This window comes from Squalius cephalus, assembly GCF_949319135.1.
Source record: "Squalius cephalus genome assembly, chromosome: 10".
NCBI lineage: Eukaryota > Metazoa > Chordata > Actinopteri > Cypriniformes > Leuciscidae > Squalius > Squalius cephalus.
In genome coordinates, this window is record NC_137131.1 from 10,332,345 (window position 1) to 10,346,503 (window position 14,159).

A 14,159-nucleotide genomic window follows, 5' to 3' on the forward strand; every position below is an offset into this window, starting at 1 on the left:
TGACTATGTTGTTTTAAACATTTTCATGGCTAAAAAAACACAAGAAATTACAATTTGTAAGGCAGTGTTTCTGGTTCTACATTTTTTCAATATAATGTGCTTTTGAGGAAGTGCAGATCAATATTAGCTGAGAAATCCAGACCTAAATCTGAAAGATTTTCAGATTCAACCTGTGCTCTTGCGAGAACTCTGGATTTCCAGGGTAGATCAATATATACCTGGGAACGTCACGTGATTGGACACATCCCAACTTTATGCTAAATGGAAAGATCTATTGAAAGACATACAGACTCACAGAAAACCCTAGTAAAAAAAACACTGGTTTGAAGTTGAACCTGCTGTTAATAAATAAAACTGCACAGCTACGCATATGAAAGACCTGCCTAGCAACTTACCTGATAGCCACATTAGCATCCAGCAAATGAAGCACATGTCATAATTCACAAGCCACATTAACATAACTCTCAGAAGAACTGCACTAAATTGCGAAAGAAACACAACTTCATATGAAACTAAGCAGTAATTCAAGTTTTTTTTTTCAACCTATTCTATTCAAGCTCTGCACTAAATACGAGATAATGTTTTTGACCACCAGGGGTTACTATGCGCTATTAATCGCTCTAGCTGTAGTAGGCTACAACTGCTTCTGTCAGTTCTGTTATATTCTCTGTCTATGGTTATATTATGGCAAGGGCAAGTTCAACGGAATGATTCTCGATTCGGTTCTATCGAACAGTTCGTAAAAAAACGTATTCACCAATTCGTTTACGTCTTTTGGAGAAATTGTGCCATTACATTGTCAGACATCCCAGCATGATGCTGACCATATTGCTGTTCATTAAACATTTTCACTAAAAAGACGGTTCTCATTTCAATTAGATTTTCAATTTTCAATGAGTAGTTGTTGATTCAAGACCAATGAACGATTAGCAGCTATCCAAGATCTATGTCCAATATCAGTTTGTGAACCTGTTCAACCGATTCCTTGAAAATATTCGACTCCAAAGAACGGCTCATTGACGAATCGAACGTCGGTAGAGTTGGGCATCATTGGGCATGAGCAACATAGATGCCTCATTTGGAGCGGTCCGAGAGCATGTTGACCGTGTCTGCAACCGTAGTTAGACGCATGTATGACTATAATGATCTATGAATATCTATATATGAAATAGACTTCAGCAGACGATTTTGCTAAACTAACACAATACAACAAGAGAAAGGCGTCAGCTGACACAATATTAAATAGTTACCACCATAGTAAAAGTAAAAACATTAAAAGTACCATTGTAATCTCTACGGTTTCACAACCAGAGCTGTGCAATGTTGTGGCATCATTGAGAGTGATGACCCTCTGACCGTTGCAAGATGGCGGGCGGACCGACGTGTCTGGAGCGGTGGAATGTGGCATCTACGTGTACATTAGATTCATTTCTATGATGAGCAGTGCGTCGAGGACGAGGATGCCCGCAGTTGTCAGGTGAATGGCGTCCCTCGAAAGTCCAGTCAGCTGCACTTTCACTTCGAGATGTATAGCCAAGAAAGCTGACATATAAATTCAAATTAATATAAGCAGACACTACAAGATCTTCCCAACACGGATTATGAGGACAATGAATTTCAAAATGGTGCTTCGGCGCAACGGTTCGCAGGATAGTAGAAGCTGCGCAGTTGCTATAATCACGCGTCTCGATGTAAACAAGAGAGTGAAATTTGACAACTGGAAGTGCTGAGTAAGCCAGAGAGTGTCATGCTACCACAAGCCGGAGGTACGCTTATACTGACGAAAATCCTTTATCCGTAGTTTAAACCAGCGAGTGTTATCGAGATTATTTTGTATCTGTTCGTGTAAGTTAGTTAACAAGCTTTTTACAAAGGTAGTGTTTTAGCAAGCCAGTCTGCTGCTGATCTCTTCTGACTGACGTCTGGGTTAATGCGGGGTTTTCTTATCTGTCGAATACCTGCCAAATACCAGCTATACATTTTACCATAATGTTCTTTTGAAAACAGATTTAAATAGTGTATTTTAAACCGACCAATAAAAGTGTTGTCTGCTAAAATGATGGAACCCCAGGACAATATTGAAGAGGATGACACCGCATCATCAGCCTCAGCATCATCATCACCGCCACCCCGGTCTCTGCCCCGTCAGCGCGTCTCTCTGCAGAAGAGCAGCGTGTGTTCTCGCTCTTACTTCATGGTGGTGATGGTTTTCTTCCACGTTTACATCATCAATGTCATTGCACTTCTGCTGTATGTGCATTATAATAACGGCTCTAACACAAGCACGGCAAACCGGGATTTTACAAACAGAGATAACAGTCATAAAGTTACCGGACCGTCAGATGCGCAGACCCCTTCAGACTCGGGCTTCCCTCGAAATATGTATCTTCCTCGCATTGAAGGAATACGGGTAAGGGGTATACATTAGATGTTTTGGATATCTTTGAGTATTTGTATTCGTATCAAAAACTAGTCTTTTTTATTTTGCATTAGGTGGGACATGTCCAAAAAGTGTCACTGGTGCCAGGGAAAGTCCATGAAATGAAGACACTCAGTCTAAAGCCCCTTCTGTTTGGTAAGGACAAGATGCTACAAAGGAATAGTCGTCCCATAAAAAAAGTCTGTTATCATGTCTTTCATAACCTGTATGATTTTCTTTTCATGAAACACACTTTTTCGTACAATACTAGACAAGAGCTGTTGACAGGACAGAAAAGTTCCATAAAAGTAGTCATGTGCTGTGTGCAATTGGTGAGCGGTTATCCTAATATGGCTAGCATCCACTTACCTACTTTCAGCAAATTGGTCACAACAATTGAATGAAGATTATGTCACCTAATTAATTTTCATGGCCCGTTCACACCAAGAACAATAACGATAACTATATTAGTGTTCACACAAATGGACAATAACGTTCTGTTTATTATAAGTGTGCATTGCATTTGTCATTTGCCGCTTTAAATGCTCACACTCTTTAAAGTTGGATGGATTCTGATTGGCTGTCAGTGTTTTTTATCTTTCATTAGCTGAAAAAAAAAATATTTCAGTGATTTCAATAATACAGCTGTGGTGTGGACCAATATTCTCATAGAATTAAAACAATTATTAAAACTTTAATACTAATTCTAATTGTATGAGAATAGCGAGATCCACACCACAGTTATAACAGATGACATAATCGCAGTGTATGCTTATAATAAACTAAATTTTTATTGCTTATTGGTGTGTGGACACTAATATAGTTAGCATTGTGGTGTGAAAGATCCTTAATAATAAAGCTTACAATGTTTCCCTCACTATTTTCAGATTTTTCCTCTGCCCGTGCATAAAACTTTAATGTAAAAATTTGTTAACAAAAATTCATTATTTTTATTCATAATTCCCAATATGTGTAAAAATTAATGAAAAAAAAAGGTATCTGTTAGAATTTCGATTTTTGGGTGATCTTATGAAATTAAACGTTTAGTCTTACTGGCATGCACGCATTGTTTGCTATTAGTGTTTTTGTGTTTGTTGATTCACTTATCTGTGTGAGGCATCATTGTGGCTCTGTTTGTGTGTGCGTTGCTGTAGAGATCCCTGGCTTTCTGTCAGAGGAGGAGTGTGGCGTAGTTGTGCGTTTGGCTCAGCTGAAGGGTCTGATGGAGAGTCAGGTTATGGTCCCTGAAGGTCAAGAGGAACTTGATCAGCAGCTCAACCTCAGTCCTGAGGAAATCTTCAATTTCCTTGACCTCAACCAAGATGGCCAACTACAACCACACGAGGTCTGTTGAGCCTTAGTTTTGCAGTTTGATAATGCTGAGAAAATGTAATGTGTAAATCTTTCTTCATTTACTTTACATGTAATCTGTAACTTGATTTTCTGGTGTAGATATTGACACACTCTCGAGTGAGAGATGGAATCTGGTTAACTTCTGAGAACCTTAAGGAAATCTACGATGGCCTAAAGGTTGATCAGGATGGAAATGGTAAAGACCTATGAGGGAGATCTTAAACGGACACCCAATAGACGTAGATCATAGTTTGCCAATCTGAGTGTCCATATGTATGTTTTGAGTATATGTCTCTTTTGACGCAGGTCTCTTGAGTTTAGAGGAGTTTGGGCGTCTGAGAAGTGATGCCTTTCAGCGTTTTCTGCTACAGCGTGGGGTAGAAAGGAGCCAGCTGGTGAGGAACAGCAGACACACCTGGCTCTACCAGGGTCAGGGAGCACATCAGGTTCTTCAAGACCTCCGCAAAAGGTTTTATCTGCTCTCTTATTGTCCACCCATCAAGTGTGCTGACATACAGCTTTTAAAAAGCTTTGCTTTCTTCATGTGTTTCCTTCTGTCACCCCTTCTCGGTTTGAAATAATGCTATATCTATATCTCTTCCTGTCTTTAAAGAGTTACTCGTTTAACACGACTGCCATCCTCTCTGGTGGAGTTAAGTGAACCTTTACAAGTGGTGCGCTATGAGCAGGGCGGCCATTACCACGCTCATCATGACAGTGGGCCGGTGTACCCTGAAACAGCCTGCACACACACTCGCCTTGCTGCCAATACCACTTCCCCATTCCAGACTTCCTGCAGGTAAGACAAAGAGATTAACCCCCGGTTTCATTGACAAGGCTTAAGCTGCATGTTTGAGCGGTTTTAACTGAAAGCAACTTGCACTTACATATCTGAAAATATGTCAGTGTCATTATTTTGTCTCAAGATGCTCACTAGTAATGTTTTCTAAAGCATGTTTATAATAGCTACTTAAATGTCCTAATTGAACTAAAGCCTAATCCTGGTTTAAGCTTAGCCCTGTCTGTGAAACCGGGTCTAAGATTAATATTTTACAATGATATAATGTCATAAATAATAATAAAGCATTATCACACATGCATAAATGTATTTAGAACAAGAGCATGATTAGGAACATGATATTAACTTCATTAAAGAGCCCATGTTATGCTTTTTCGGATATTACCTTTCATGTACATTAGTGTTTAATAAAGCTGTTTTTTGAATGTAAAAGGTCTGGAAAGTTTCAAAGATCAAAGTGCATGAGAAAAGGAGTTATTTTCTCCTAAAAGTTCAGATACGGTAAAGGGTATTTCGTTTCCAACCGATGTAAGCAGAATATCTTGGGCCATCTGACCAATCAGAGCAGAGTAGGCTCTCGGAAAGGAGGGGTTTAGAGAGACCGAGTCTTTGATCGAACCGTTTCAGACACCGTGAGAAAAGAAGTGATGCTGCAATGTATATTATGAGAAAATTAAAGTGTTTTTTGACCTTAGATGCATGTAAACCTATTATAGGAGACCTCTAAAACAAAATTAGGAACCTTTTAATAGGGGCACTTTCGTTATATGAGTTAATATCATGTAAATACATTTCCGACCAAATATGGCAAGTTTTTATCCCCCTAAAGTTCATAGTATTTGTGTTGTTTTTTACAGGTACATCACGGTTCTGTTTTACCTTAGTAATGTAGAAGAAGGGGGAGAGACCACCTTTCCAGTGGCAGATAATAGGACTTATGAAGAAGCGGTGCGTCTTATTGAATAAAATGTCTTTGCATGTTTATTTGTGAGTTAAAAGCAAGAGTTTTAGTCTATTTAAGCACATGCCACAGCTTGTTATGTGCATGTATTTGTGTTTCCCAGTCACTGATACAGAATGATGTGGATCTGTTGGACACCAGGAAGCATTGCGATAAAGGCAACCTGAGAGTGAAGCCCATTAAGGGGACGGCAGTTTTCTGGTATAACTATCTCTCCGATGGTAGAGGTAATGATTATAACTTATCTGATATTTTGTAATGTATTTTTGTAACGTTTTGGAATAAAGTTGAATGAAATAATGGTGGTGTAATATTTGCACCAATTATCCATAAGCCTTCTTATTCTATCTGTTTAATCATTGTTTGATACCCAAACCCAAATTACCCAAATTGTATTATCACCATAACAATTTAAGTATAAAAAGTCTAACTGAAATATTAACATCAATTTCAGACTTTTAGACCTCACTGTCCAGATAAATTGTCTGGAAAATCTTGTTGTTGTTCTGTGCTGCCCTCTGTAGGTTGGGTGGGTGAACAAGATGAGTATTCTCTTCATGGTGGCTGTGTGGTGACACGAGGGACTAAGTGGGTTGCCAATAATTGGATCAATGTCGATCCAGACTACCAGCGACAGGCGCGCTACCAACAATTTGTTTCTCAACAAGAGACACAAGAGCAAGAAGAACTCATTTCAGAACTGAACTCAGACCAACACATTGAAACACACCAAGACTTGTAAACACATACACAAATCCAGGTACAACGTTGAACATATATACACATTCACTTCTGTGTAATGATCTTTTTATAGTCCCTCACTTTCTCTTTTACACACACGGCAAGAAAATCACTATACACACACGCCTTTGCATCACTCAAACACCCTGAGGCTCTGACCTCATACCAACAAACACACACAAATACACTCACCCTTTGTATATTTTAATCTTGTTCACTCTTCCACACAAATGCACACTATAGAAATGTAGCCCTACCAACATTTCCTTGTATTCAGAATTGAATGAGCTTTACCCAGCCTTCAGCGGTCCCAGTGTCTGAACTGGAACCTGTGTTGGGTTGGATTCAGGGATAAACAGCCTGAACATTTTATGCAATTGTGAAAGACAATGCTACTGTTCCTAATGTAGATATTTGAAGGCATTATTATTCCCATTAAATGGGAATGCAGCCATATTTGACAACTTTGTTTACATAAAGATTGACACTCTACTGTACCTTCCAAAGGCCGTACACCGCAGCTAAGCGTTAAATGCAGTAATAGTAAATAGAAGAGCATCCGAGATGTCTCTCTTCCCTGGTGGGATGATAGTTATGACTAGCTACTTTGGCAACCTCCAGCAAATAAAGCACAGGCAGTGCTAAAGCAACTTCACAATTGTGGGAGGATGTAGTGTGTATGTGACCAAAGAATGTGTAAAATATATATATATATTGTTGCTTTCTACTGAAGTGACATTTTAACTGACATCAAAATCACTGAACACTTTGGTGTTGTCTGCAGGTGCACTCAGCATTAACTAGTTGTAGTTCTGTCAATGGAGTACAGGTTAGTTTATTATCATAACTAGTAACTATAAATAATTAATAGTTTTAACCTATGTAACATCTATTCAGCCTCCATCTCTGCAAGGACGTTTCTTACACTTATTCCCGCTCAGATATTCCTGAAAAGAAGCATGTAAACTTGCACAATCTTGTATGATTTGTTTGGATTTTAATAATTTATTTTACTATGTTTTACTTTGTTAATTGCAATGCATCCAAAGACTGTCTGAGGTTAACTTATTTTATTTATTTGTTGGAGTCGAATCACATTGTTGCTGTTAAAATGCACAGAATCACTTTGTTGAATAAATTATTAAAATGATAAATCAGAGACTATATTATTTTCTTTAAAAACACATTGCATTTTCTACTTTAACATTTTGTCTGTTGCTTTTATATATTTTTTTATAATTTATAAAAAAAATTATAAAATGGTATAAATACAATTACATTACATTTAAAACTACGTGTTCATATTACTAATCAGTATAATTTACAATAATCCTTTACAAGTAAAATAAACCAAAAAATACACAAAAATATTTTATTTAAACACCTACATTTTTATAACCAATTTAGAGAAAAGTATCATTAGTCAAATGCTATTTGAGCATCCATCTCATGGACTTTGAGAGGTTTAGTTTTTGGTATATAGCTTGTAGGAGCAAGATGAATCATCGATCAAGAAATCAGTCTTCTCTCATAGTCTGGTACCACTTATATCCTGAAATGTGAAGTTAGAAATCATGTATATGATAATATTCAACAATCATTCCATAATCATATTCCATGTATATGTACTGTAAGTGTGATATTGGTGAGCACATATACTGTGCGTATAGAACCTACCAGAACATTCTCATAGCTGTGGATGGTCACAGCTCCCCGATGCTTGAGACAGTACAGAACAGCATCATGCACAGTAGCAAAGACACGACCTTCAGTGATGACATCAGAGAAGAAGCCGCCACGCTCAAGCTGTTCCACCACCAGTGCTTGAGTGAAAACAATGAACAGGCCACAAATTATAATCAATGACTAAATAAAACATCTGACAGGAAGGCTGATCTTTGAAGTCCACTGTATCAGTAATGATGATAGACCCATTACCTTGACAGCCTGCCAAGTAAATATCCACATCGATCTCTCCAAAATCGTGGAATATCTACAATAAGAAATGGTGATGAGAGCTTGGTTGCAATGCAAAGTCACTTTTTCTCTGTTGGACTTTTGAAGCACTTACATTCCTTAATGTCTTAATGGCCACTGTATCAACAAAGTTAGCAGTGGAGAAATCCAATATGATGGAATGGATGTCCCAGGTCCACTTCCCCAGGGATCCCAGAGAAACCCTCTCCAGATCCCTGCTTAAAGTGTCCTCGCTGCTGGAGTCCAGCGTGGTGGTGTCCCCGTCATGTAGATCTGACACTGACCCCAGGGTGGCGGTGTCAGGGTCAGTGCCCTTCAGGTACATCCAGGTGTGACAGCCATCAGATGTCCGTGCTGTCTCGGGTATTACAAACACTGTACTGTTTTCCCTCTCTCTCCAGCTAAGCTCTCTGTGAATGTCTCCATTAACTTCATCTTCCACTGTAAAAATTGACTTTTTGGATCGCTGAGAGGCTTCCCTGAGAGCTCTTTTCTGTAAAGGAAGAATGAAAGTGACAGTTCACAGATTTGAGCAGATGAATTCACTAGGTGTTTGACCATAGACATGCTGCCTTCCTGGATACATAGCACATAGCAACTTAATCATTATGGAGTTATTTTAAAAGTGACTGTTTTGAAATGCTCTACTTTGGCACTCTGCACAGGAAACATCTGATTTCAGTAGAGTCTGACATTATTATGTTGCTAAGCTAATATATGCATGAATATACACAGCACACACAAATATGTAGAATAATCCATTTGCAATTACTATTTTAATTGACGCTTTTCAGTGTTAAATTAAATGTTTTTTATTTATTTATAAAAACAATTTTTGGTTTCACTTTATTTTGATGACCCAAATTTTTATAAATATAATATGTTTTCACTGAGCTCATAAAAATGCATTCTGGGATTGACTTCTCCTTATAATTTGGACAATATTAGGTCAAAATCTTGGGAGGCAGCATAAGCGTCACCCATGCCGCCTTTAAATGCTGCCTTTGTAAGATCACTAGGTTTTGGAACAGACTGAACATACATGATAGTACAGGATTAGGACTAGCTCATGTTAATGGTGCAGTTTATCATATTATCCAGTAACCATGGAAACAGTTAGCAGAGACCTGTCTTTTAGCCTCTCTTCGGGCTCTTCGCTCTGCTCTCCTCTCTCTGCGTCTCTGCTTGGCCTCCTGTCTGCGCTTATAGGTGAGCATTTTCCCAATGTCCAGGCCACTCTGCGGAAACATTAGCAATTAATATGCATTAGCGAAAATAATATAGGTATATCTTTAAAGACAGTGGTTCCCAAACTTTTTACTCCAACGGCCCCCACTAACCACAAAAATATTCAAAGGACCCCTAAGACTAGTTTTATTTTTAAAACTTATTTTAATCTATGGGCACTCCTAGTTTCTGTAATTAAAACATGACTAAAATATTTAGAATTAACATTTTTAAAATAACCAGAAATGTTTAATTTTTTACTCACAATTTGCCCATAATAAAATATTTTAGAGCTTGGCATGGTTGTTTTTGTTTATGTTTTGTCTTATAAATGATTTTAAGCCATCTTGCATGGAAGGCCCTCTTGGATGTTGGCTGAGGCCTCCTAGTGGGCCCCAGACCCCTGGTTGAGAACCACTGTCATATTCCAAAGTACTGAAAAATAAATACTCTACTGTATACCAAGTTCCAAACAAATAATTTTACCTTTTTTTTAAGGGCCTCAAGATAAAGTTCAGCATTAGCAAAGTACATGGTGGCGGAAGAGCGAAATATGGTGATACCTGGTACCTCCCTCACCTGCAAAACAAAAGGCATGATTGTGATAGGTCTGCTAAGGTAGATACACTGAAAATATAAAAGGTCACATAGGCGTAATGAAGTCTTGTTTGCTATTTAAATGGTAATAGTAATAGAGTAATAGTGGGAATGTGATTGATATTTCTTCATTTAGCAGGACTGCACAGGAATGTCGAACTGAGGGCCATTTTTGGTTATTTGTCTATTTATTTCAGTTAAAAATTAATGTAATACTCACCTCTTTGTGTGTCTCCATATCTAGATATAGCTCAGTGCCAGGGAGGTGTCCCAGTAGTGAATAACTGGGCCTGAGACACACATAGAAGTCATGCGATAAGGTCAGATATGATGCAGTAAGAGAATAAAGCAGATGACAAGAGCGAGAAACAATGTTGAAAGATAAGAAGCAAGGAAAGACTCCAACCGTTGAGTTCTGAAGATAACAGAGAGTAGAGCAAAACCCATGGAGGCACCCAGACCCATATCCAAATTAAAGAGCACAGTACACACATATGTCACCAACCATATCAACTACAAACACAAAAACAGAGCATAGAGATGACTAAATAAGTACAGATAAACCAATACTTTGGGTAAGCGATTCAGATGAATCTCAGTAAGCACCACTAAATGCTTGTAGATTTTTGGTGGAGACTGTAGCAAAACTTACTAGATCAATCTTGCAACTACGCCACAGTGTGACTATGTCATAGTACTGCTTGAACATTCCCTTCAGATTCACAAATACAATGGCAGCAAGAACTGCCTAGAGAGACACACAAAGAATGGAAATTCTAGTCATAATTTATTCATAGCTCATACCAAAATAATGAATCTATAAAGTAAAAAATAGCTTGGTAATCTGACTCATAGTCTGCACAGAGGATTGTTTATACATACCTTGGGCAGCTCCTGAAAAAGTGAGCCTAACTTTAGTACCGTCACCAGTACTATTACACCAGACACTACTCCTGCAATCTAAACAAACACAATGTGATGAGCAAATGTAGATATATAAATGCATGCATTCGCTAAGTTGTACAAATGCATTTGTCTTGCCTGTGTCTTGCCTCCTGTGGTTTCCTGTATGAGACTGCGAGACATAGAAGAACAAACTGAAAAACACTGGAAAAAACCTCCGACTGTATTACTGAGACCCAAAGCCACCAGCTCCTACAACGCAGTCAGAAAAAGACAGAGATCAGCTGTGTAATGTAGTTATCTGATTGTCTATTTCCATATGTGTTATGGCGATTTACCCACCTGGTTGCTTTCTACTTTGTAACCATGTTTCAGAGCGAAGGTTTTGCCCAAAGAGATAGAAATGGCATAACCCACAATGGCTATTGCAAAAGCATCCAACACCACCTCAGAAAAGACACGGGTGTTTGGAACCCCGGGAGGCTGAAGTCTGAGAAAACACATCAGAACGACCACAGTAATGCATGCACTTGAAATAATATCATAAGTCATATAACTATTTTTCCAATATTTGATCATATTTGATTTTTAAAACAATGCTAGTGGTGGTTATCATGGCCTTGCTATGCAGATGCTAATGTGTTGGTAGGTGGTTGCTAAGGTGTTGCTAGAGTGTTGTGGATGGTTGCCCCAAGTCCCCCCAAAAAATGGTAACAATAATAATATTGTAATGCTTGCCTTCCCAAACACCACTAACTGAGAGAAAAAACAATTATTATTTAAAAATACAAATATTTTTGATGTGAAAACTCACCCACTTGGGATCTCGCCAACGACTGATATCTTATAGCTTTCACTCAGTCGAGTGTAGAATGATATAACGGTCGCCACTACAATCTAGCATAAAAGCATATACAAACTTTCATGAATTTCATGAGCTAAGGGTAAAATGATGTTAACGATTCCTTTGTAGTAAATAAGAAGCCAGACTAGGTGCAATTAGTTATTGCTATAATGCACTATTTGCAGAGTTGAAATGCTGACTACACAGATTAATAGCACAGAGAGGGCATCAAGGAAAGGCACTACAGACAGATACAACAGAGATACTGGTTTAGAGATTTAATGAATCCTATTAAATAAAAATTTTACTAAGTACAACTTATGGGTAGGATTGAATCAAACAATGAAGAAGAGAAGCAGATAGTATCTCAATTGTTTTTTGGATTACATACAGTGCAGAGTTCCACCGGAATAGGCACCAACATTTTATGCCTGAGCGCATTGTTAAGCTCTTTGGCAGTGATGAGAACCACAATGGCCACAACACTAGCCAGCAGAGTAGGGAGATGAGTCTCTGGCAACAGCCTAACCAAGTCTGCTAGAGTCTACACAGAGAAATTACAGAGTTATGCTTAATTCTGCATGTATTGAGGCATGCACGTCTAATGCATGTTTCTGTCTGTTAGATTGTACTCACATAGACAATAGACAGAGGTCCATTGAAGCGCTTGGGTGAGACTCCAAGGATGTACTTTAACTGGGCTACTACAGCATGAGCGGAGGCAGCTGTGGTATAACCTCTGACCAACGGCTCTGAAAGATACGTACCAACAAACCCAAACTGCACCAAGCCTAATACAACCTAAGAGTGAGAATGCAAGATTGTATTAAATTACAATGTAAAACTGATATATTATAATTCATGTGCAATAGTGGATATATGTACAGTAGTTTGGGGTCGATTAAGATTTAAGATTAAGTTGAGACTTTTTATTATTTTCAAAAAAGTTTCTTATGCTCACCAAGGCTGCATTTGTTTGATCAAAATTACAGTAAAACAGTAACACTGTGAAATATTATTATAATATAAAACAACCATTTGTTTATATATAAAAAAAAAAAAAAAAAAAAATTCAGAAGCCATTACTCCAGTCTATATAGTGTCACAAGATCATTTCAAAATCATTATAAGATGCTGATTTGGTGCTCAAAAACAATTTCTTCTTATTATTATTAAACGGTTGTGCTGCTTAATATTAATAATACATTGTAAATGTCTTTACTTTCACTTTTGATCAATTTAATGCATCGTTGCTGAATAAGTATTATTTCTTAAAACAACAACAAACTTACTGACCCCAAACTTTTGAATGGTAGTACATATATATATTTACTCTATGTATATTTATAAATGACATGGCTTTAGGTATATACATTTTTGTGTGTTTGTATCAGTCTGTGTTTGTATGTGTTTTTATTTATCACCTGAATAAGTCCTCCCAGTACAGTGGTGGCAGCAGCAACCTGGACTCTGTAGAAGTCCCTAGATACGATATCCACCTCTTCAGTCACATTAGTGCCATTGTAAATAAGGAAATTTGCATCTGGGGCCAGTCTCTCTGTCACACTTCCAATCATAATACTGAGGATAGTAAATGTGCCTACACACACACACACACACACACACACACACACACACACACACACACACACTTAAAGTCAGAACATTGTGAAGTTCAAGCAGAAAATAATCCATTTAGACAAAATAAAATCAACTAAAGTTAATCATTTTCATTAGTATTCAAATATAAATTAGGCTCTCACCTATGGAGATGTGTCTGGAGGTCCCAAAAATAAAATAAATTAATGGAGGATAGAGGGATGTGTAGAGTCCAAATACTGGAGGCAACGAGGCCAGCAAAGCATATGCCATTCCTAAAACACACAAATACAAGGTCTCAAACAAAGATTATCCTGTATGTTTCAGTCATTAAAAAGTCAAGAAACATGCTTTTACCCTGTGGAAGGTGCATAATGCCCACACTGATGCCAGAAATGAGATCCGGCATGCCATAATCCCAGATGGAGTAACGGGGCAACCAGGACAGAACAGGCAAGAAACCAACTATGGTACGTTTTAGTTTGGGTATCGAACAGCTAAAAAAAAAAAAAAAAAACGTAAAAACAATGCTGATTTTATTCACACTAACAGTTGCTTTCATGGCCATATCTTACCTGAGCGATTTCTTCAGCCAATGGGAGATGGGAAGGTTGGTCTGGGAATGGTCCATTCTCTGTGATCGCTCTTTCAGCCTTTGTTCATCTATAACCTCTCTCTGTATACAATACTCTGCATTTCCTGAGTCCATTTTCTCTATTTTGTGCAGTATAGCTACTAT

The 14,159-nt window shown here is 38.0% G+C and overlaps 2 protein-coding genes across 3 annotated transcripts; one reads left to right on the top strand and one right to left on the bottom strand.

Moving 5' to 3' along the window:
• The first annotated feature begins 1,456 nt into the window (after positions 1-1,456).
• Positions 1,457-7,423, top strand: p4htmb (prolyl 4-hydroxylase, transmembrane b). Of its 2 annotated transcripts, none has more exons than XM_079884614.1 (10): positions 1,457-1,766; positions 2,072-2,410; positions 2,494-2,575; positions 3,574-3,764; positions 3,872-3,968; positions 4,079-4,241; positions 4,386-4,571; positions 5,429-5,519; positions 5,636-5,759; positions 6,057-7,423. In XM_079884614.1, the coding sequence occupies exons 2-10, from the start codon at positions 2,195-2,197 to the stop codon at positions 6,272-6,274; spliced, it is 1,368 nt and encodes a 455-aa protein (XP_079740740.1). In that variant the 5' UTR covers positions 1,457-1,766; positions 2,072-2,194; the 3' UTR covers positions 6,275-7,423. The 2 variants fall into 2 exon arrangements, with proteins under 2 accessions (XP_079740740.1, XP_079740739.1); XM_079884613.1 differs by having other exon boundaries at positions 1,477-1,766; positions 2,008-2,410.
• A 311-nt stretch (positions 7,424-7,734) lies between these two features.
• slc26a6l1 (solute carrier family 26 member 6, like 1) lies at positions 7,735-14,129 on the bottom strand (the record flags this gene model as incomplete). The annotated part of the gene is made up of 19 exons (XM_079884572.1): positions 7,735-7,825; positions 7,951-8,096; positions 8,212-8,266; positions 8,345-8,743; positions 9,378-9,488; positions 9,964-10,056; positions 10,295-10,364; positions 10,481-10,587; positions 10,727-10,822; positions 10,957-11,034; positions 11,116-11,229; positions 11,320-11,467; positions 11,792-11,874; positions 12,213-12,365; positions 12,458-12,622; positions 13,246-13,421; positions 13,585-13,695; positions 13,778-13,917; positions 13,996-14,129. The coding sequence occupies 19 exons, from the start codon at positions 14,127-14,129 to the stop codon at positions 7,802-7,804; spliced, it is 2,403 nt and encodes an 800-aa protein (XP_079740698.1). The 3' UTR covers positions 7,735-7,801.
• Between the last annotated feature and the right edge of the window lie 30 nt (positions 14,130-14,159).